The sequence below is a fragment of the Podarcis tiliguerta genome, assembly GCF_965153285.1.
Source record: "Podarcis tiliguerta genome assembly, chromosome: 11".
In the NCBI taxonomy this organism is placed as follows: domain Eukaryota; kingdom Metazoa; phylum Chordata; class Lepidosauria; order Squamata; family Lacertidae; genus Podarcis; species Podarcis tiliguerta.
In genome coordinates, this window is record NC_139544.1 from 45,833,194 (window position 1) to 45,858,278 (window position 25,085).

At 43.2% G+C, this 25,085-nt stretch overlaps 1 protein-coding gene across 2 annotated transcripts in view; it reads right to left on the bottom strand.

The window, feature by feature from the left end:
- The window catches only part of EGFLAM (EGF like, fibronectin type III and laminin G domains), a 111,262-nt gene that overhangs the window by 72,574 nt on the left and 13,603 nt on the right, over window positions 1–25,085 (bottom strand). The window contains exons 2-3 of one of the 2 annotated variants that reach the window (XM_083402737.1): window positions 2,524–2,633; window positions 481–564 (exon numbers count right to left, since the gene is read on the bottom strand). In XM_083402737.1, coding sequence (XP_083258863.1) covers window positions 481–564; window positions 2,524–2,633 — 194 coding nt within the window. Of the gene's footprint in view, window positions 1–480; window positions 565–1,492; window positions 1,733–2,523; window positions 2,634–25,085 lie in introns of those variants that run through there. The other variant, XM_083402738.1, reaches the window with a different exon arrangement.

Sequence of the window (25,085 nt, forward strand, 5' to 3'; positions counted from 1 at the left end):
ACGGGGCAGGTTCCCCTTTCTTCCTCCAGAAGTTTTTGATATCACAGCAGGGCCAAACATTGGTTTGTTTCCTTGTGGAGCGGTAGCAGCAGGAGTGGAGGAGCAAGAACTTTGCAAAAGAACGCACCAGCATGCTGCACAGTTTATTTTTAACTATGGTTTAATGTGATGGGTGAGCCAGGCCATGGGCTGGCCTTCCAGAGCAAATGGAAAGCTGTCATTTAGCCATGATACTCAAGTCTACGGGAACAAAATGGCGTTGTTCCAGGTGTTTTGGACTACAACTCCCATCATCCCTCACTACTGGTCCTGCTGGCTAGGGATGATGGGTGTTGTAGTCCAGAAACTGCTGGGGACCCAAGTTTGAGAAACATTGCTCCAGACTTTATTGATCTAAGCAGAGCCCATGTGCTGATAAAATTCCATTGATCAGTTAAACTGACCTACAAGAACCGCATATGCTTAATATCAAATACTCACCATACTGAGCATGTCCAGGCTAAGAGGCACATCATGGGACTGCTGTTTAATTGGTTTATCTGCCTTGAACTCGGTGTAATAGACCTTTAAAATACATTGGTTAGGTTAGGTAAACTAGTAAGAATGGCAGTGAAATGAAGCATTGCGAGTATAAGCAATATCGACGTTCAACTCAGCTTTTACCCCCAAGGCAATTAGGCATGAAAGGAGCCTTTTATTGGCTCTGACAGGAGGAGTACCCCTTCACACACACACACACACACACACACACACACATATCCAATTGTGGTGGGATACTCTTCTTGGTGCAAAAGGAGTGGAGGAGTGTGTTGCTTTTAGGTTGCCAGATTCTAAGAGAGAAGGCGAGACGTTCATGGTGAGCTCCAACACCGTTTTTCTAAAAAAATAACACTGATTTGGGTTTATATCACAGCAACATTTTTTCCAAGCCAAATTGTGATCCTGGAGGGCCCTTTCAGGAGGAAAACTTGCAGTTGGGAGAGGGAAGGGTTAACTCTCTCATTTCATCAAAATATAGGGAAAGTGCTAGTTTTGAAAGGGTCAGAGGGCAAAGGGGGATAGCTAAGCCTAAAGATACTGAGGAGTGTGGTTGCCTGGCTCTGTAAGAACTATTAGACAGATAAAATATGAAAGCGAACAGGAAACCAAACCATACTTAACAAAACAATATCAGGGTTCTCACACCCTTTACTAGACTACTGCACCATAATCCTTTGAAAGGCAAAACGTATGGTAGTTTTGGATTCCCCTGCCCTTAGATTTTCAGATTAATGCTGCCTGCTGTGTGCTACATCCCATCTGCTTGAAATCCAACCTAGCTTAAACATGCCCAGGAGAGTTTGGACAGCTGGACCACCAAAGACTTTGGCTGCGTATACAGCAGCAAAGAAACCCAGACCTGCTGGGCTTTTTCTTAGCCCTACAGATTTTAAAGTCACAGGATCTTTAGGCAGAAATGGAGGTGGCAGCCCTACACAAAATCAGGCATGACCTTTCCTGTGTGTCCTTTCCCTATGTTTATTGCAAGCCTGGAGGTCAGGGTTTGTCTTGTTTCTTATTTATTCGAGAGCGCTTTAGGAATAACATTGTGCCCATGATATCATAATTATTGAAAAGTATGCACAGAGTCAGTTCTTCAATTGGAGTACCAAATTCTGCAAGGAACAGGACTCTTTTTCCTTTAATAGTTTAAATTAGGGGTGGAGACCTTGCAGCCTTCCAGATGTTGTTGGAATACAGTTCCTACTGTCCTTGATCACTGGCCAAACTGGAAACATTGCTCTGGTTAGGAAAGCAGTTTTGTGATTCCTCTGAGAGCCAGCCAATCTGCAGTCTGCACAGAAGAGGTATTCTGATTGGTCACAAGGTCCAACCAATCAGGACTCGGCACAGCCAGCTTTTACTGGAAAGAGAAGAAGGGGTTGCTCCTGAGCTCATTCGGCTAAAAAAAGCTGGCTGCACATCCACAACAAGCTCAGGGTTCAAGGTATATGCAACTTGTGCCAAAAGAACAATCACAAGAGCATGACGCCGAATTCCTCCCTGAATTTGTATCACTGGTACTTAGAATTTTGTATTCACATAAACATGACACCACGAGCTATTGAGACACTCAGTGCCGCATTTACGTATAAGCTATACAAGCTATAGCTTAGGGCCCCACTCTCTTGGGGGCCCCCAGAAAATTTAAAGGGCAAAAAAACTGAATGTACATTTCCAAAATATAAGATAAAAAACAAATAAAATAAAACCTACATGCAGCAACAGTGTTTTGTGTTGTGTAGGCTGTACATATTTTGTTATGTGCCAATGGCTTTAGATACCTATTATGTCCATAAATTACCATATAGCATATATTCAACACAAAAAACAGCGACAATTTGTTGTTGACAAAGGACAGCTGGACATATGAAGGGCCCCATTACCTTCAGTAGCTTAGGGCCTCATCAAACCTAAATCCGGCCCTGGAGAAAATGGGCATAGGAATACCTCCTTGCATAGCCAAAATAGAAAGGTACTCACAGTATACCCGGTGATGGAACTTGCATGCTGCCGAGGCATTCTCCATTGTATACTAAATGCCGTGCAGTTCAGCGAATCCAGGGTTATATCCAGAGGTGGCCCCAGCCTATCTGTGGCAAAGAAATGGCAAAGGACAAGAAGCTGTAGGGTATAAAAATATTGTTTGTATATGGAGGACAAAAAGTGCATGTGGGGGGAGAACAGCTGAATCTCCTCTATTTTTAGGAAAGCCCTCCTGAATTTTAATTTTTTTTTAAGATGTGGGCAGAGCAGCCCAGACCCCAGAACTGCTGGACTGGGGGGCATTTCGACAAGGTGGCAATACTGCTCCATCCAGCCTGGCCCTGCTGTGCCAGTGTAAGGCCTTTGCCACCCTGGAACTCCTTGATGCACCTGCCCAAAGTGTGGGTGGGTGAAAGCTAGTGTAAACCACCCAAACGGGGCATTTGGGGGGTTGTGAGAGGTTAAAGTTGCTGGATTCTGGCAAGTGTCAGCAAGGGGCCTGATCTAGGTCTGTTGTTGCGCCAGTCAGAGAGCTACTGTAGCAAAACAACAACCCAAGAAGACCCACCCCACTCCATCCTTCGTGTTGCAAGCTGTGGAGCTGCAGATACGGCAGCCTGCATCCTTAAACCTACCTTGGAGGACCACTAAAATCAATGGGATAGACTGGACTGTAGCTCAGGGGTAGAGCAGCAGCTTTCAAACTAGGTCAAAGCTTGGTGGTAGATCATCTGCTCTGCATGTAAAAGGTCCCACTCCACTGCCACTCCATGTAGACAATACTGAACTAGATGGACCAATAGTCTGAGACTCAGCATAAGGCTGCTTCCTGTGTTCCTAGACTTGTACAGTGGTGCTGCTTCTTTACACTGGAAGTTTCAGTTTTTAACAGATTACCCAAGAGGTGCAGTAGACAACCCCCTGAACTGGGCTTTATTTTCGTGCACACCCCAAACCACCATGTGAGACGTGTCAATGGAAAAAGACAAGCAGAGCAGAACCATGCATCTTGGACAGCTGAGCTGGTAGTCTCAATCTGGCACCTACATTTAATAACCGTCCTTGCCCAAGGACCATATTGGGCTCACTCAGTGGGTAGATATGTATTACCTTTTCTTACGCACAGAAACCTGAAGACATAACGGACTTGCTGTGATATCTATTTAGCTTTCATGAAGCTTTGAGATTTGATTGAGTAATAATTATCTCACAGTGGATGCAAAGTGATCATATGAACCGAATCCATCCAATTTCCCCGAGCCATATTTGAGTTATTCTGCTAACTGTACTTCTAAATTCTAAAATGCTCAGCTCTCGTTTTAGAACCATATGGAGCAGAGTTGCCACTTTCCTAGTAATCCTAAAGCTGTGTACACATTACCAGTTACTGTGGCACCAGTCCTCCGCTCCCACTGTTTGTTTTTGAATCTGTGAACACATGGCGTTACCCAGGGACACAGAGCTATCCTGTAGTCTCTGGCGAGATGCTGTGTTTTGATGCAGTCCAATCCAACTTGAGCATGATATACTCGTTCAGGCTGCACTGAATACCCCTCCGATGCACACGGTGACAAGCAAATTCAACTTGAAATGCAGCGTGAAAAAACGACCTAACTGCGTTTCAAGCCAAAGACCATGTTCACACTATACATTTAAAGCCCTATGATACCACTTTAAACAGCCACAGCTTCCTCCAAGCTGCATTTTGTCAAGGGTACTGAGAGATGTTAGGTAAAGGTAAAGGGACCCCTGACCATTAGGTCTAGTCGTGGCTTTATTGGCCGAGGGAGCTGGCGTACAGCTTCCGGGTCATGTGGCCAGCATGACTAAGCCGCTTCTGGCGAACCAGAGCAGCGCACGGAAACGCCGTTTACCTTCCCGCCAGAGTGGTACCTATTTATCTATTTGCACTTTGATGTGCTTTTGAACTGCTAGGTTGGCAGGAGCACGGACTGAGCAACGGAAGCTCACCCTGTCGCGAGGATTCGAACCGCTGACCTTCTGATCGGCAAGTCCTAGGCTCTGTGGTTTAACCCACAGCGCCACCTGCGTCCCTTACTGAGAGATGTTAGGAGGCTCCTCTTCCTTTCACAGAGCACAGAGCTACAACTCTAACAGAGCTACAAATCCCTGGGAAGGGAGATAGATTGTTCAAACTCAGACATCCACATATCCCATCATGTTTCCAGAATGTAGCCACTCTACCCTGTACATCAGGCTTAACCAACATCGTGCCCTTCAGATTCTGTTGAACTCCAGATCCCATCAGCCACTGCCAACTTAGCCAACAGTCAGCGGCTTTGGGAGCTGTAATCTTAACATCTAGAGGGCGCCAGGTTGGCTATCCCTCATGCACATCAGCTGCAATTATAGGAGCAGTTTGCCCCGTATTTCAAGTTACTCTTCAGCTGTTTTTCGGTCTGAAAGGTTTGCCATGGGCGTTCATTTCATCATTGCCATGGATCTTTTTTGATTTTTATCATAGGACCCCTTTGTTGCTGAAGCTAACAGACCTTCCTGGTTAATTGCTGGTTATCCTTGGCAAGACCATCAAAGAAAGAATGAATATTGGGGGTGAGGGAGAGATTATGCAACACACACTGCAACACACACACACATCCTCAGCTAGCAAAGAATCAGTAGAGCTTGTCCAGTTATTTTCCGGCTAGAAGAAAGCTTAAAGCTGTTCGTATCACAAGTTCGATCTACCTGCACATTTATTTATTTTCCTGTCTTGGAAATAAAATGTTCAAACATTAGTAGCCCATTAAAACCATTGCTAGTCAACACACATGTTTATATTAGGCGAGTAAAAGGAGAATAGATACTAATTCTTTTAAAAAAAATCAATGAAAAAGATTTATATTATCAAGAGAGATTCTGATCTTTATATAATCATAGGTTGGATTGCCCATCACACTGGAATCTTTTTATGATGTTACGGTTCATTTGAACTGCTTTTATGATGTGTGCTCTATCCATATTGTACACTGCTTAGGAACTAAGACGCGGTATTAAGCTGTATATCAATTATTATTAATAAAATTATTATTGTGCATGTATACATATATAGAGCACTATATATTATTATTATATAATAATATATAATAATATGTCCTGCTCACCCATATATGTCCTGCTCACCCATTTGATAGACCTATGCATGGCATATAGCATGCATATAACATCCAAAAAGCCTGGAGCAAAACTGGGTGGCTTTTTAATAGATGTTCCATCCTCACCTTTCAGGTCGATTGCAGGAGCTCATTCTACCTGTGTAGGCTCTATTCAGACTTTACACCCCTGCACAGATGTGTGTGTACACCTACTTCCCTTCACAGAGCAAGCGGGATCAGGGGACAGGTATCCAATCCAACGTGTGCTTCTGGTATAAAATGAATGAGTCCAATGTTCTCTCGGTTCAGCAAGAGATTAGATCTGCTTCTGTGGTAAAACTCATCTATCAATTTGACCATTTTGGCCCCTCCATGACTGCTGGAATTACTGCTGTGCCGGATTAGTCCGATTTTAGCAGCTAATAATTTTAAAAAAGGTTTAAGGCAGGGAATCTATCCAGTACATGGACAGTTCTCATCAAAATAACTTCAGCAATGAAGTAAATTGATCAGACCTCAAACTAATCCCCATTATTTGATAGCTGTTTTCCGATACACAAACGGTTCTCTGCCTGATTGCCAGGGCACAATTCTTACTCGCCACAGGTGACTAGTAGGTCACAGGTACAGGCATGTTTTACATACTTTATTTTAAAATGTATTTCTCTTGGACCAATCTGAAAATACAAATGGTGCTATTTACAACAGTACTATCAACAGCCTCTTCTTTCAACATAGGAACAGCATGGCAGGGATAAGAGAAATGTCCTTGTGCATTTGGTGGGTGAAAATTGAAAGCACGTCAAAGTGCAAGTAGATAAATAGGTACCACTCTGGCAGGAAGGTAAACGGCGTTTCCGTGAGCTGCTCTGGTTTGCCAGAAGCGGCTTAGTCATACTGGCCACATGACCCGGAAGCTGTACGCCGGCTCCCTCGGCCAATAAAGCGAGATGAGCGCCGCAACCCCAGAGTCGGTCACGACTGGACCTAATGGTCAGGGGTCCCTTTACCTTTAATACCAAGTTAAAATACTGGAAGCTAATTTTCCAAGACAGAGGAAGCTGCCTTATACCAATTAAGACCATTGTCCCAAGCTTAATAGTACAGCAACTAACAGTAGCCCTCCCCAGTGATGTAAAGTGGAAAAATTTCCAGTGCGTAATTTTTTGGGTGGGAAATCTTCTATTGCATCAGTACATTAGGAACAATGAATGGATGTCAACTGCAAAATTTGGGCAGGGCTGGCAGATGTTAGCTTTGTTTATGAAACACAAATTCAAAGTCTTCACCTGGTAATTGCATAGTGACAATTTCGCCGTAAGCTAGTATCCTGATATAACATATGCAAACAAACACTTAACCTGTTGACATATTGCAAGACTTCATGTGTGGCTCTGGTTGGATGTTCTAACCTCCTATAAATGATAATAGTATTTTTATTATTTATTCCCTGCCCATCTGGCTGGCTTGCCCCAGCCACTCATACAGCTACTCAAGTACTTCAGTATAACCTGAACTATTTTCCCTACTTCCCAGCTCATTATTATTTCTGTTATGGAACTTGCACATTTTTTTTGTTACATTAGTGTTTCCTCCTGTATGTTTTATGAGTGTTTTTTTAAAACAAAAACAAAAACCCATTATTGTTCCTTTTATGAAAATCAGCACAGGAGCACACGGTTCACGGAACTCACTCATACGCAGTGGGACTGGTGGCTGTAGTAGAGGGTGGGGGTTTTATTTTTAATTTTTTGCATGGGACAAGCATAGACTGGCAAAAGCAATGGAAGAAGCTTGGATGGCAACATTTTCAGAGAGCCAAACATAGAGCATGAGACTAAAACTCACAGGAGTAAAAGGGGTGCAGCACCTTGTCAAGTATGGCCTCTGCAAGTTTGCAAGTGATCTAGAATGTGCAACCAGAATGTCTGGAGCAGCAAAATTGGTCTCAGGCCAACATGTTACTGTTTACTACTGAGGTGGGAATAATAATAATAATTTATTACTTATACCCCACCCATCCGGCCAGGCCTCCCCAGCCATTCTGGGCGGCTTCCAACAGGATATTAAAAACACAATAAAAGTGCAAACATTAAAAACATCTCTAAACAGGGCTGCCTTTGATGTCTTCTAAAAGTCAGATATAGTGGTTTATTTCCTTGACATCTGATGCGAGAGCATTCCACAGGGCGGGCGCCACCACTGAGAAGGCCCTCTGCCTGGTTCCCTGTAGCTTCACTTCTTGCAGGGAGGGATCCGACAGAAGGCCCTCGGAGCTGGACCTCAGTGTCCGGGCTGAACAATGGGGGTAGAGACACTCCCAGTGTCGTAGCGTGGGGGGTGCAGGGGGGCCGGCCGCACCGGGCGCAACATCTGGGGCTTAGGGTTAGGGGGCGCAAATCCACGGGTTAGGGGGCACAAATCCATGGGTTAGGGGGTGAAAAAAACTTGCCTTGCCCCGGGTGCTGACAACCCACGCTACGCCACTGGACACTCCTTCAGGTATACTGGGCCAAAAAATTTATCATCCCAAGGGCAGTGAGAGTAGGTGCCTGGGGTGAGTCCTGAGGGCCAGATAAAGAAGTTTGGAGGGCCACCTTTGGTCCCAAGCCCTGAGATTTCCCACCCCTCATATACGATTTTTATGTTATTACATAATATATACTCTGCCATTTGCATAAGGGCAGTTTACAGCAGGAATACAGATTATAGAAAACTCACAATCCTTAAAAACATATAACACGTCAGTAAAGAACAATTATTGAGAACAGCAGGGGCAGTCAGGTCTCTTTGCCTTCAAATGCCTTCCAGGAGCAGGAGCATAGCTACCTAAAACTATAAAGAGGTGGAGCCAGATGCACCTCAGGGAGAATTCCACATGCAAGGAGCCACCACTGAAAAGGCCCTATTACCCGACCTTCCTCATATTGACCATCACCTCATATGCTGATCTTAGAGCATGAGCATCTTGATATATGGAGACCAAGTAACTAAAGAGTCAAGGCTACTCTTCTCTGTTCTTTAAATATTTCAATATTAATCCATAGAATGGGAGGTTTATATTTAATAGGAACTGAAACCAAAATAAAAGGCTTACATTTCTTTAAAAGGACTTAAAAGTGATCAAAGAATATGATCTCGGAACCAAAAGCACATTCTATAGAGACCTCTTAGATAACAATTTTCTTGGCAAAAGGTCTTTATAAGTACACAAACACCACTTTTATTTTCTGCAAGCTAATGATATTGCCGACCTTATCTGTTGTGACAGAGGTGGAAAGCTGCGAAGAGAGGGCTTTTCAACCAATTCTAACAAAAATGCCAGGTGAAATGAAGTTATCTTAAAGGTCACTTTGGAAAACGTGAGATGAGGCTTCCATCAGGTTTGCTCTTGTCATTTCCACAAACATTTGATCTTCAGCTAAACACAAAACTTAACACCATACAAATACTCACCGGTATTGATCAGCAACAAGATGTTCAGAGATGGGGAGGGAAAGCAAGCAGAGAGATGACATTTGGGACTTTTAAATAATTTATCTGATTGTTTACTGCTATGGGAGAATTTGTGGGAAGGGAGCTTAGAGGGATGGAAGTGAGCTGGAGCAGGGGATCAAGGAGAAACATGATTGCTGTGCCTGTCTCAAATGTACAGTGGTACCTCGGGTTACATACGCTTCAGGTTACATACGCTTCAGGTTACAGACTCCACTAACCCAGAAATAGTACCTCAGGTTAAGAACTTTGCTTCAGGATGAGAACAGAAATCGTGCAGCAGTGGCGCGGTGGCAGCAGGAGGCCCCATTAACTAAAGTGGTGCTTCAGGTTAAGGACAGTTTCAGGTTAAGAACAGACCTCCGGAACGAATTAAGTTCTTAACCCGAGCTACCACTGTAGTACGAGCTTTCTCAAACTTTCCCAAATTTGTTCACAGGCCAATGGGGCGGTGGGGGTGGGGGCGGTCTTCAATTTAGAGGTTGGAAGCCTCACACCCCAAAGACAAATGTGATTCCCCATGCTTCTCTGTCTGGCCCTTGAGACTCCCCATGGGTAGTGATGTTAAACTCCTGAGAATAATCTTTTGGAGAATATTCTCAAGAATATTCTTGATTAATGAGGTGTGTATAGCGGGACACGGGTGGCGCTGTGGGTTAAACCACAGAGCCTAGGACTTGACGACCAGAAGGTCGGTGGTTCGAATCCCTGCGACGGGATGAGCTCCCATTGTTTGGTCCCTGCTCCTGCCAACCTAGCAGTTTGAAAGCACGTCAAAGTGCAAGTAGATAAATAGGTACTGCTCTGGCGGGAAGGTAAACGGTGTTTCCGTGCACTGCTCTGATTCGCCAGAAGCGGCTTAGTCATGCTGGCCACATGACCCGGAAGCTGTATGCCGGCTCTCTTGGCCAATAAAGCGAGATGAGTGCCGCAACCCCAGAGTCGGTGACGACTGGACCTAGTATACCAGTATTACAACACTTCTGGCAGTGGGTAAGTTTAGTACAATGTGTCTCCATGGAATCTGCTTGATCTGTGCAGAAAGTGCTTCCTGAAACTATGAACAGCTACAGCAGTTTATTTGTTTATTTATTGTGCTTGTTAAACTTCCACCTCACCCTTCTGCTGCAGCACAGCAGTTTTCAACAATAACAGTAGAAAATAGAAGTAAAGAGGGAAGGGAGATGGAGAGGAGACGAAAGCATTTCAATAAAATGTAAAAGTAAAAACACATCCGGCTGGGTTAAAGAAACAAAGATGGAGATTCCAAGGCAAAATAGCGGGGTGGGGCAGAAATTAAGGTCGACAAATCCAAAATGGAGCAGGGGATGTGAAATGTTCTTTTCTCCTGCGTGTGTCTGAATGACCACAGCTCAGCCGTAATGAGTAAGAATAAAATCCCAAAGATTTCTCAGACACTGCTGCTGCTGCAAAGTAAGTTGATGGCAGCCAGACAGCTGTAATAGACCAACTTAAAAAACATGATTGCATAATTCCATTCTTAGCTAGGAAATGAGCAATTTGAAAACAGGCAGCACATGCTTTAACCTTTTACATGACTGCCATCCCCTTTAATCATATTGTTATAATTTGAAAGCCTGTTTAATGGAAGACTTGAAATGTCGTAAGGCTGGGCAATCTCCATGTTAAATCCAGACAGTGACTAGTTTTCATGGTTGAGGTAGGAAGGTTGAGTGCTTAACGAATGAGGCTGTGTCAAACCTTCAAATTATTAGAATCACAGAGTTGGAAGAAAGCCCAAGGAGCATCTAGTCCAACCCCTGCAATGCAGGAATATCAACTAAAGCATCCATGACAGATGGTCATCCAACCTCTGCTTGAAAACCTTCAATGAAGTAGAGTCCACAACCTCCCAAGGGAGACCATTCCACTGTCGAACAGCAATTACCGTCATAAAGTTCTACCTGATGTTCAATTGGACTCTCCTTTCTTGTAACTTGAATCCATTGGTTTGGAGCAGGATCTAACAAGCTTGCTCCATCTTCCATGTGACATCCTTTTAGGTATTTGAAGATGGCTATCATATCACTTCTTTTTTTTTTTTTAATATATATTTATTGAAGTTTTCAAATAAAGCATATATTAGATAAGCACAACTTATCATTGTCCATTTAACATCTCTCAATTATTACATGGGACTCCCCCACACCTCCCGCATACACTTACATCATTATTAAATTTATTTCAAACAAATTATCATTTAACTCATCTTAATTAATAATCTTAATTTGGTTTGACATATAATTCAGCCTTAAATCTAATTTAATGGTAGACAATTATCTGCACTGGCATCCAATTCAACACTCAGCCAAATTACAATATTTTTGTAAATAAATCTTAAATTCCCTCCAGTCTTCTTCCATCCTTTCTTCTCCCTGGTCTCGAATTCTGCCGGTCATCTCGGCTAATTGCATATAGTCCATCAGTTGCATCTGCCATTCTTCCACAGTGGGTAGCTCCTGAGTTTTCCAATTCTTGGCAATTAATATTCTTGCTGCTGTTGTTGCGTACATAAAGAATGTTCTGTCCTTTTTTAACACACTCTGGCCTACAATACCCAGGAGAAAGGCCTCTGGTTTCTTAGTAAAGGTGTATTTAAACACCTTTTTTAATTCATTATATATCTTCTCCCAAAAGGCCTTCACTCTAGGGCAGGTCCACCAGAGGTGAAAAAATGTTCCTTCATTTTCCTTACATTTCCAACATTTGCTATCAGACGAATGGTATATTTTAGCCAGTTTAACAGGGGTCATGTACCATCTATACATCATTTTCATCACATTTTCCTTCAACGCATTACATGCAGTGAAGTTCAGCCCAGAGGTCCACAACCTTTCCCAATCTTCAAACATAATATTATACCCAATGTCCTGCGCCCATTTTATCATTGTTGATTTTACCATTTCGTCATGTGTGTTCCATTTCAGCAGCAAGTTATACATTCTTGAAAGTACCTTAGTCTTAGGTTCTAACAGTTCAGTTTCTAACTTTGACTTTTCCACTTGGAATCCTAGCTTTTTGTCATTTTTAAACACTTCTTTAATCTGAGCATATTGTAACCAGTCTCGCACTTTGTCTCTCATCTTTTCTAAACTCTGCAATTTCCAGTTGTCTATCATATCACTTCTTGGTATCCTCTTGTCCAGGCTAAACATACCCAACTCCCTCAACCGTTCCTCATAATGCCTGGCTCCCAGACCCTTCACCATTTTGGTAGCCCTCCTCTACACACTTTCCAGCTTGTCGATATCCTTCTTAAATTGTGGCACCCAGAACCTGGACACAGTACTTCAAGTGTGGTCTGACCAAGACAGAATAGAGCAGTATTATGACTTTTCTTGATCTGAATACTATACTTCTGATGGTGCAGCCCAGAATAGCATTAGCTTTTTTTTGCTGCTGCATTACACAGTTGACTCATGCAAAGCTTGTGGTCTACTAAGCCCCCAGATCCTTTTCACATGTACTACTGCCAAGTCGGGTGTCCCCCATCTTCTATTTGTGCAGCTGGTTCTTCCTGACTAAGAGCAGAATGTGACATTTTTCCCCATTGAAATTTATTTTGTTAGCTGTGGTCCAGTTCTCCAATCTGTTAAGGTCATCTTGAATCCTGACTCTGTCTACAGTGACATTAGCTACCCGTCCCAGTTTGGTGTCATCTGCAAATTGGATGAGCATCTCCTTAATACCTTTATCTAAATCGTTTATAAAGATGTTGAACAACCAACAAGACCTAGACAGAACCCTGCGGCACCTCACTTTTCATATTTCCTAGGATGATGAGGAACTATGAGTGAGTTTGGGTTAGTGGATCTCTTTGGGTTTGGTCAGTCAACCAGCAACAGAGAATCTCTTCAAATATCTAAACTCCATGGCTTGAAATGATCTCTGTTGCACTAGTAAAGTTCAGAGTTCTGCTATACTTGTAACCTTTTCCAGTTAATGATCACGTTTAGCTGTGTAAGTTCTAAGAACATTTCCAATGTGTTTTGGGAGGTTGAAGCTAGCTCTGTTTTTTTACCAAAAGATACTTAGACTAATGTTTTTGGCATGCTATCGTCTCGTGAATTTGAAAACAACACACTGTGTACACTCGCAGTGCCTCTTCTATTTTGAGAAAATATTCACCAATCTACAGAATTCCCTAATGTTCCTAATGCACATTAGGTAGCAGGAGATTTCACACAAACAGGTGCTAGCAATTTTAAGTGCCTATTTTTCTTGTTCAAACAGCATAGGGTATAATTAAAACTTGAAACTCATTTCAGAAGTTGTGTATCTTCATGAGATATGTAAAGTTTGCAGTTTCCACAAGTTTGTCTAGGTGTTTTGTTGTTGTAGTTTTTTGGCTTGCTCAATTGGTAGAGCTCTGGATCTCAAGGTTGTGGGTTCAAGCCCCACGTTGGGCAAAAGATTCCTGCATTGCAGGGGGCTGGACTAAACGACCCTTACGGTCCTTTCCAACTCTATGATTCTATGATAAGCTGAGCTTTTTTTTTTTTCCTTGGAAGAATGCCTACTCTTTGTAGTACCAGCAGGAATATAGGAAGGCGCCTTATGCCAAGTTAGACGGATGGTCCATGATACAAAATGGCTGCTTTGGGTGTGTGGCATAACACAAGAAGCCTACCAGTATACCTGAAGGAGCGTCTCCACCCCCATTGTTCAGCCCGCACACTGAGGTCCAGTTCCAAGGGCCTTCTGGCAGTTCCCTCACTGCGAGAAGTGAGGTTGCAAGGAACCAAGCACAAGACCTTTTTGGTAGTGGCACCCGCCCTGTGGAATGCCCTCCCATCAGATGTCAAGGAAATATACAACTATCTGACTTTTAGAAGACATCTGACGGCAGCCCTGTTTAGGGAAGTTTTTAATGTCTGATGTTTTATTGTTTTTTAAATATTTTGTTGGAAGCCACCCAGAGTGGCTGGGGAAACCCAGCCAGATGGATAGGGTATAAATAAATTTTACTATCATCATTATTATTACTACTACTACTACTGCACCTAAAGAAGCAGAGAGAGAGAGACAGGACTGAAAAATGGTGAGGGCACCTCTCCACTACCCACGCCATCACTTGGATGGGTTGGGAAGGCAGAGTGAAGCTCTTTGTGTCCCTCTTCTGTTCAGAACAAAGATGGGAGGGTTGGTGTCCAATCCTGGGATCCAACAAAATTATTTATGTATTCATTTCATGAAATTTATATACTGCTTGACTGTAAAAACAAAAACAAAACTCTCCAAGCAGTTTACAAATGAGTGAAGCAATAAAACTGCGGGTTAAAACAGTTCAAAACAACTATTTAGAACATACAAAAGATTAAGATCAGCAATAAACAAAAAAACACTCTCCACATGTCTGGGTAGACTTAGACTGGGTAGACGGAAACAGGTTTTTGCCAGGATGTCAATAGACAAGGGAGTTCCGAAGTGTAGTTGCTGCCCCACTAAACAAGTGATTTCTTACAAAGTTGAACGGTGTATTATGTGGCACCTGTAACAGTGCCAGTTTTGCGGATCAAAGTGGTCAAGTGGGCATATATGGGGTAAGGTGCTCTCACAGGTAAACTGCCTGCCCCCACCCCCAAGATGTAATGGGCTCAATTTTATATACAGTGGTACCTCGGGTTACATACGCTTCAGGTTACAGACTCCACTAACTCAGAAACAGTGCTTCAGGTTAAGAACTTTGCTTCAGGATGAGAACAGAAATTGTGCTCCGGCGGCACGGTGGCAGCAGGAGGCCCCATTAGCTAAAGTGGTGCTTCAGGTTAAGAACAGTTTCAGGTTAAGAACGGACCTCCAGAACAAATTAAGTACTTAACCCAAACTGCCACTGTATATATCAATGCTCTGGACTCAAATAGTCGGCTACCCTCTGCTAGATTTAATGTGGGCATATGGAAGCAGGTGCTGATTTCAGTGTAAGAGATGCCAAACAAGTGCAAACAGGAAAGGAACAGGCAGAGCCAACCGTCTGTCATGCATTGTGAATTTCTGAGGGGGTATTTGCTAAGCTCCTTTGTGTATGCCATAGGAAGTAGCGGTGGGCACCCGGGCACCCATAGGTGTTGCATTGGCAATCCTCTCTGTCCAAGGTCAACAAACAAGTTTTGTGGTTGAAGAGGGATTTGAATTCAGTCCCAAATCCAAATTCAACCCTCTAGCCACTACAGGGCACTGCTAAAAAAAAAAACATGGAGGAGAGGAACAACGCCAATGTCTATCCCTTTAACTGCCCATTGCTCCTTAGAAAGGCTAATCTCTTAAACTGTTTTATGGGAAGGGTTGGGGAGACCATGGCAAACCATGTTTCTGAGGTACATATCTGACTTAGCTGGTACTGGATTCTCAAATCTAGAAAGAGTTGCCTCTGGCAATAATAACATTGGAGTCTGCGGTGTGCATGCATCTTTTAAGCTCCCAGTTTCTGAAAGGGCTCAGATAAGATTACCGGCTGACAGAAACAGTTCTTCACAGGAATGGCAAGTAGCGATACAGGGCTCCACGGAGCACTATTTTACTGAAATGAATTCATCACAGAAAACGTATTTCTTCATTCAGTGCCTCCAGTTCTGTAAACCCTTTTCCACATGAGTGCAGCTACAGGGAGCTCAACAGAGGAAGCAGCAGCTAAGGAGCTGCTTTGGTGGTAAAAGAGTGACCTGGCTTCTTAGGACTGGTTCGCACATGATTGTTCTTGCCTTGGCTACTGCAACATCAAGTGGTTAATCGCACATACGAAGCGGTCCTAATGGAAGATGCAGTCTCTCACCTCAAATGCAATGCTTTGCAATTAAAATTCGAACATACCCATTGCAAACTGGAACCAGACCACCCTGGAATCAGTTCTAGGTTTCAAAGGCTCTGGTGCTACATTGTCCTTCCTTCTAGTCTCAACCCCTTTGCAAATAATAATAATAATAATAATAATAATAATAATAATAATAATAAGGGATGATCACTAATAGCAGTGCTGGGGAATTCGGATGAAAACAGCTGTGCAAATTGCCAGCATTTGCTTGTTCCTCTCATGTTCTGAATGGAAACTAATCTAGCAAATAGGATCAGTAATCGCTGCTGCTGTTTTCAGTCTGCAAGCAATACATAACAATATGTGACTGATTATTATTATTATTACCAATTTGCACTGCCTTTCTTTCGCATTAAAATGAATAGTGTGGAATAATGTAATGACAACAAAATTAACTGTGCAATCAATTATGTAAAATTTCGCCATCGTGGAAAGCAGGGTGAATAATGAAGTTTTTGTCAGAAGAAGCCAAACTGCAGCAAAATGGAAACAGCACTGCATGCAACAAATGCCAGGCAGAAAGGAAATTGGTGTCTTCTTACTCCTTTACTCACTAGAGCAGAGCTTTCCAAACTGTGTATCACAACACGTTAGTGTGTCGGCTGCAGTGTGTAGGTGTGTTGTGCGACCACTCCCTGCACTCCTCCCGGGGCTGGAAAGGGGTTAGTTTAACCTCTGGTTTGCTAGTAAAACTAAATTACTGTGCTGTGAAATGATACAGGTCTAAAAAGTGTACCACCAACAGGAAAGGTTTGAAAAGCTCTGCCCAGTCATTTGCTAATAAGCCACCTGTAATTTCCTGTTTTGATAAATGTGTGTGTCTTTGTTTCTCAATCTGATCCTTCTACATGTTTTTGTATGCATTGTGGTATTTATGCTTTGCGACTTGCTGCTGTTTTTGTTGATTATAGTTTTGTAATTATTTATTGTAACTGCTGAGATTGAAGTTGTTTAATTATTTCCTGATATTTAATTTTATTGTGTACTGTTTTATTCTAATGAATTATTGAAGAATACTTTATTTGATGTAAGTTGTTTATTTCAAAGTAATGTTTTTACTATGACCTTTCTTGTATTGCATCAGATTGCTATAAGGTGTGTGATCGTTGTTTCTTCAGCTTGTAAATCCTAGTAATATAGAAAGGTGGTATGCAAATTAAAAGCGAAATGAAAATACAGTGGTACCTCGGGTTACATACGCTTCGGTTACATACGCTTCAGGTTACAGACTCCGCTAACCCAGAAATAGTACCTCGGGTTAAGAACTTTGCTTCAGGATGAGAACAGAAATCGTGCAGCGGTAGCGGGAGGCCCCATTAGCTAAAGTGGTACCTCAGGTTAAGAACAGTTTCAGGTTAAGAACAGACCTCCGGAACGAATTAAGTACTTAACCCGAGGTACCACTGTAAAACGAAAACTGTTTCCCAACCTGAATAAGGAGGTAGAGTAGTTTACAAATCCCAGGCTTCCCTCCTGCTATTTCCTACAGCATCATACATTTCTAATTTAGAAAAGTAGCCAACAAGTGTAATCCATACATTTCTAATAGTAACGAAACAGACTTGCATCTCTTGCAAGCCCTGTCTTAGTTCCATCGAAAATTTGACCATGGTCAAATATTTCCAAATAGCCAATCAGCAAACAACTGATACGATTTAACTGTTGGTGAATTAGACTCCTAACCTTAAACAAAGAAAGATACTTGTAGTGCAGCAACCTAGAAAGCTGTCTTAAATAGATCTGCCTAGTTCAGTGCTGCCTACATTGGCAAGCAGTCGTTCTCTGGGTTATCAGACAGGGAACATTCTCATCCCTACCTGGGAGGTGCCAGGAATTGAACCTGCGACCTTCTGCAGATTTCTACCACTTATATGCAGAATTCATCATATGAAAGGCTAGGCTGGATGAATCCCTAGCAGGAATTAAGATTGCCGGAAGAAATATCAACAACCTCAGATATGCAGATGACACAACCTTGATGGCAGAAAGTGAGGCGGAATTAAAGAACCTTTTAATGAGGGTGAAAGAGGAGAGCGCAAAATATGGTCTGAAAGCTCAACATCAAAAAAACAAAGATCATGGCCACTGGTCCCATCACCTCCTGGCAAATAGAAGGGGAAGAAATGGAGGCAGGGAGAGATTTTACTTTCTTGGGCTCCATGATCACTGCAGATGGTGACAGCAGTCACGAAATTAAAAGACACCCGATTCTTGGGAGAAAAGCAATGACAAACCTAGACAGCATCTTAAAAAGCAGAGACATCACCTTGCCAACAAAGGTGTGTATAGTAAAAGCTATGGTTTTCCCAGTAGCAATGTATGGAAGTGAGAGCTGGACCACAAAAAAGGCTGATCGCTGAAGAATTGATGCTTTTGAATTATGGTGCTGGAGGAGGCTCTTGAGAGTCCCATGGACTGCAAGAAGATCAAACCTATCCATTCTTAAGGAAATCAGCCCTGGGTGCTCACTGGAAGGACAGATCGTGAAGCTGAGGCTCCAATACTTTGGCCACCTCATGAGAAGAGAAGGCTCCCTGGAAAAGACCCTGATGTTGGGAAAGATGGAGGGCACAAGGAGAAGGGGACGACAGAGGACAAGATGGTTGGACAGTGTTCTCGAAGCTACCAGCATGAGTCTGACCAAACTGCGGGAGGCAGTGGAAGACAGAAGTCCCTGGCGTGCTCTGGTCCATGGGGTCATGAAGAATTGGACACGACTAAATGACTAAACAACAACAACAACAAAGCCCTATTGAGTTTAATGGTGCCTATTCCTGGATAGGTGGACATAGCATTGCAGCCTGACTGAGAAAAGGGATGTAAAGCATGCCATATTATATACTGAAGTGCTAAATAATTAATCCGCTACAATACGTAAGAAATAATAGATTTCAGTAATTTCCTATATAATAATAATAATAAATCTTTACACTAGGGATGGTTAATTTGCAGTCCAAAGGCCAAATGTGGCCTACAAAGCAATTTCATCTAGTCTCAGAGGCTCAGCCAAACTCTAATTAAGTTGTCATAAAATATATTGCCCACGGTTTCACTATATGAAAAGAAAATTACTTTTTTTAAAAAAAGATGAGAGATATAGAAAGTCCACGCTTTAAAAATGTTACATCTCTTTTTGGAAAATGCTGCCTGCCGTGCCAAAACTCCACAGCCCCAAAGCCCTCACTGCTAGAGGTGCTGATTTTATTACAAAGCCCAAGTTCCTACGAGGGAGGGAGCTTGCGCTGCGAAACGTAATTATGACTTCCTGAACACTGACTGAAGCTTAGAACTACCCATGAGTAAATACAGAAATTGGCTATCTTGGGTTATGGATGAACCTGTAAGTCATTTCATAAACGTTCTTATTATGTTCCTCACACGTTGACATTGGCTATCAAGTTTATGGGCTTTTCTCTCCATCTTCCTCTCAATCTGAGATGGGGAAGCTCAGCCTCAGGAACCAAGAGCAGCTCACTCAGAAGAAGAAGAGGAGTTTGGATTTGATATCCCGCCTTTCACTCCCTTTAAGGAGTCTCAAAGCGGCTAACATTCTCCTTTCCCTTCCTCCCCCACAACAAACACTCTGTGAGGTGAGTGGGGCTGAGAGACCTCAGAGAAGTGTGACTAGCCCAAGGTCACCCAGCAGCTGCATGGGGAGGAGCGGAGACGCGAACCCGGTTCCCCAGATTACGAGACTACCGCTCTTAACCACTACACCACACTGGCTTCTCTACATGAACCTCAGGGCTCTCCCCAAGTCACACACCTGGTTGGCATCCTCCTTGAGTGTTTTTATCTGGATGGGATATTTCCATGAACTCTGGACATTCTTCTTGTTTGCCTAGAGGCAGAGGGGTGTGTAGGGGTGTGTGTGTGTGTGTGTGTGTGTGTGTAGAACAGCACCGGCCCACCCATGAGGTGGGGTTAAGTGGCTGCCTTAGGCGGAGCCCCACCTGCTCTGCCACTTCCACTGGAACACCCTCCTCTCAACAATCTCAGGCTGCAGGGGGGACACAGTGGGGGTGCACATTCCTGTTTTGCCTCAGGTGAGTGTGAACGTGAAAAATTTGTAAGAGTGTAAATTATATATGAAAAACAAAGAAAATATTTTTCCACAAACTGTATACAGATAAGTAGCATGCATGTGACTGTCAGGAGCTCGTCCTACTCTCGAGTAAGACCCTGGTAGAGACACATGCCCGACTGGCATGTTCTCTCCTTCCTGGTCGATCGTTCAGGAGCTTCAAAAGCTTTCTTCAGCCCAAACATCACAGCGACCGATGCCAACAGACATCGGCACACTTAGGGAACTGCAGAGTCTTCGCAACTTGCGTAACAGACCTCAGCAACTCAGCATTTTGGCTAATCTATTTACATATAAACAGACACGGAGGACTGCAACATGGCTCCCTCTCTCTCTAGCATCAGACAGCAAAGAGAATGAACAAAGGACGCTTCACGGACACAGTAACACAAACATCCTGTCTCTGTCACTTCCCACTCTGTGGAGTCAAGACATACACCGTCATGTGATAGACAAAAATCCCATGACTGCAATCATGGAGCAGGAATTCTAACATCAACATGATAGGAAGCAAAGTCAGCATGCAGAATAAACAAACATAGCAACAAGAACCAATCTGCAACCTCACTAGAATAAGTTGCAGAACTCCAAAAGGATCAGACCTGAATGCTAAAGTCAATGCTGGAATGACATTTGTCTGTCTTGTTTGTTTTTTAACAGGCCCAAAGTCTGAGCTGGTACACAAAGGAGCGACACTCCCAAGTAAACATCAGTCACTAGAAGCTGTTCTTGAGCATTTCTGCAGCCATTTTCTCACCCACCTCTGATGTGGCATTTTTTCACACTCACCACGTAATGAGCGCGCATTTCCTGCCACTCATCTAAGAACGGAGAACGGTTCTAACCATGAAGCACTAGGTGCTGCTTTACAGTCCAAACGCTGTGGCTTCCACCCATCACCCACTCCCTTTGGAACAAAGGCCATTTGTGACATAAGCAAAGTTAGACCAAGACTCCAGCTAGGACACGACTGTCAGCTCTAATTGGCAGCACATCGTGAAACTTATTCTCTCTCTGGGGAATCAGGCATAGAGGCCTTTCCCAGCTCTGCTACTCAAGATCTCTCAAGATGTCAAGTTGGAGGACAGCCGGTGGAAACTTACAAACCTAAGGAATAGAAAGCGAATGTAATTTTTAAGAGAAGAAGCTGTGGCTTGAGTGTGTCGGCAAAGTTTGCTAAAAGTCTCCTCCCCGCTTGTGGCCTGATGTACGTGAACTGCTCCTTGGTAGCACAGCTTTGAATTGCAGGTGGTGGAGCCATTCTCCCATTAAACTGGAAGACTTCCCCAATAAAGCAAATCATTGGCCATAGAATACTGGTGTGCCAGGTGGACAAAAGGGCTATAACCCTTATCCTAGCTGCTTTTTGTGGGTGTGCAAGGCGTTTTTATGTGGAGGAGCATGGAATCATATCATCCGCCCTTCACCTGTAGTATGAAGTGATACATTACAGCAGGGATGTCCAACTTCCAAGAGACTGCGATCTGTTGTTGTTGTTTAGTCGTTTAGTTGTGTCCGACTCTTCGTGACCCCATGGACCAGAGCATGCCAGGCACTCCTGTCTTCCACTGCCTCCTGCAGTTTGGTCAAACTCATGTTTGTAGCTTCGAGAACACTGTCCAACCATCTCGTCCTCTGTCGTCCCCTTCTCCTTGTGCCCTCCATCTTTCCCAGCATCAGGGTCTTTTCCAGGGAGTCTTCTCTTCTCATGAGGTGGCCAAAGTATTGGAGTCTCCGCTTCAGGATCTATCCTTCCAGTGAGCACTCAGGGCTGAATTCTTTAAGAATGGATAGGTTTGGTCTTCTTGCAGGCCGTGGGACTCTCAAGAGTCTCCTCCAGCACCAGAATTCAAAAGCATCAATCCTTTGGCGATCAGCCTTCTTTATGGTCCAGCTCTCACTTCCATAATCACTACTGAGAAAACTACTCCCACTGAAAAAAACAAAAACCTGGCAGTGATCTACCCATTGTATTGACCAAAGTTGTTGAGCTTTTTTGCAGAGCATTGGTCAGATTTGTTTTGCTGTTGTTGTTTTTGGGTTATCAATCAAGATGACGAGAACAACAAGGGACAACCCGCGATTGACTGGTAGATCGCAGTCAACTGGTTGGACATCCCTGCAGTACATGTACAGTTTGAACTAGAACTGTACCACTTACAGGAGCCTTCCCCAACTGGGTTATCCTCCGGGAATCTTGGATTACAACACGCAATAACCCACCTGACACAGCAAAGCAGCAGAGGGTGAGACTATCAGTGGCTACTAACCATGATGGTCAGATGGTCAGGCTCTGCCTCCACAGTCAGAAGCACAGGAGCTAATTCCTAGGGGTCGAGGTCCCTGCAACCCTCCCCCAAACTGAGGGAACTGGGGCCCCAAATGTTGATGCGCATTGCCATTCAAATGGTATGCATCTTCTGATCGATTTTGTGGGGCTTACCTGCCCGTGCTATTTTATTCAAGTTGGTACCCGTGGCAGAGGCAACCTTGCTTTTGAATACCAGTTGCTGGAAACCACAAAAGGGGAGAGGGAAGGTAAAGGTAAAGGATCCCTGGACGGTTAAGTGCAGTCAAAGGCGACTAGGATTGCGGCGTTCATCTTGCTTTCAGGTCGAGGGAGCGGGTGTTTTGTCCACAGACAGCTTTCCGGGTCATGTGGCCAACATGACTAAACTGCTTCTGACACAATGGGACACTGTGACGGCAACCAGAATGCACAGAAACACCGTTTACCTTCCTGCCACAGCAGTACCTATTTATCTACTTGCACTGGCATGCTTTCGAACTGCTAGGTTGGCAGGAGCTGGGACAGAGCAATGGGAGCTCACCCCGTCACGGGGATTTGAACCGCCGACCTTCTGATCAGCAAGCCCAAGAAGTTCAGTGGTTTAGACCACAGCACCACCCACGCTCCCACAAGGGGGGAGAACTAGCCTATGGAGCTGCAGTAAGGAGTAGGGACTGACTCATCCATCTATTTCCAGGCCCTGTCAATTTCACAAGTGTTCATTCCTAAGCCTGTTCTGTCCTGTTTATCTATGATTATAAAAAAAAAACCCCAAAGAAATCTGCATTAAAAATCAGACTTAAATATCAGAAAATGCACATTTAAATACCAATGCACACGGTTCTAAACAGGGTTTGTCCTGAATTGCATGTTTTTAAAAGACATTTTGGTACTATTTTCTTTTCCACCACAAGAATTCAGAAAAGTGTGAGATCTGAAGGATTGGTATCTCACAATCTGCCTACCAGTCTGGGAAGTGCATATTAGGTCAATTCACGATGAAATTCACAGAACTTGAATTCCTTAAGCATCACTAGAAAGGAGCAACTACTGTGCGTTGATAGGAGCAACAGTTAAGTTGCACAGGTGCTAAAATAGCCCCATGGAATCACACTGTACCTGAACAGACAAACCTAGTTGTTGATTTGGGTACCGATCACCCCAAATAAAGGGGTGAACATACAATCAGGGCATATCAGGATTGCGAGCATCCTCCCTTGGTCTGTTGCAATTCCTTCTTAGCTACTGGGATTCATTCCTGAGAAGCTTGGAAGTTAATTTTGAGGCTTTGCTGTGTGTCCATTATCTCTAATACGCAGTTGCTCTTGAGTGCTTTAATATGGTTTGCATTTTCTTTACCTTGCCCTGTTGTGGTTTTAACATTAGAATATTTTGTTATGGAGGAAACTGCAATGAGCTAGAGAGTGAACAGTGTACAGTTTAAGTTATCCTAAGGGAACTGTTCTCTCACTGCCTGCACACAATTACAGCACTATTAAGCCTCATTATTATGATTATTGTGATTATTATTACACATGGTGAATGCTGTGTTTTTCAACTACTTCAACAAACCATCCAATGAGATTTGGAAAGAATGCGCAAAACAGCAGCCGAGCGCAAAGCTAAAGTGAAGGAACAGCATGAATATTAAGCAATGAACACCGCTGGCAATTATATAGAAACACGGTGGAAATAAGGATAGAAATATTCAAGTCTTTGGGGAACTTAAGTCTATTTCACTTATTGATATAGCCAGATTCCTGACAGCTACAGTTTCATTTTGCCCTTTTTAAAATTGTGCTTGACTTCCTTTTTCCTCATCCATAATGCATTTCAAATATGACTATAAATAAATGTTCAGAATGAGTCCAGCAGCCATCAAGAGGTTTCGAATCGGACCCACAAGGGTTTTTGATCTTGGAGTTTAATTTTAGCAAGCTGCATTTGTGGCATTTATTTTTACAGCTGATTTTCCCCCCTCCCCCCACCTTCAGAAATAGATTTCTCTCTCAGTCGCTTGTTTCTTGGGGGTTACAAAATTGATCTGTGTACACCAGCAAGATTCTGAGCAGAAGAACTTGTGGGGGAGGGGGGGAGCGAGAGAAAAACTACAAGGTGAGCTTGGCTACTCCTTTTACTCCATCAAGCCCTTTCAAGGTCAAATCTCATTACTGAAACGGGACTAGTTTTATTGCCACTCTCAATTTGACCTTTTCCAGATGCAATTCCAGCATTAACTCACTTTGTCTATCAGTATTAAAAGAGCAAACCATGGAAGAAACAGTCCTTGCTGTCTCGTCTGTCCACCCACTTCTTTTTGATGTCTCTGTACATGAGATTTTTTTTGTTGTTGTTTAAAAGAAAGTAGAAGCAGAATCTCAAACCGAGGCTCACAAATAACATGCAGATTTTAAAACTAATGCAAAAAGAAAAAAACCACCCTAAAGCAATTACCTGCACTCATTTCAACATCTCTTTCGCCTTCCTATTTGTTATTTGTGAGGAAGAAATAAAATGCATTGGGCAATTTACATTCAACAATTATTATTTCTCAGAATTAGGTACCACCTCTTCACCTGTTGCTGCTTCCCCCTGTTTTCTGGGGCTGCCTCTCCTCCAGGTAAATGATAGGTGCCTTTCATTTTTTTTTTAACCATTCAACATATGATAAACAGCAGGACTGAAACAGAGCTGCGTAGCTACCTGAACGATCTCTGTACTCAGCTTATTGAAAACGATATT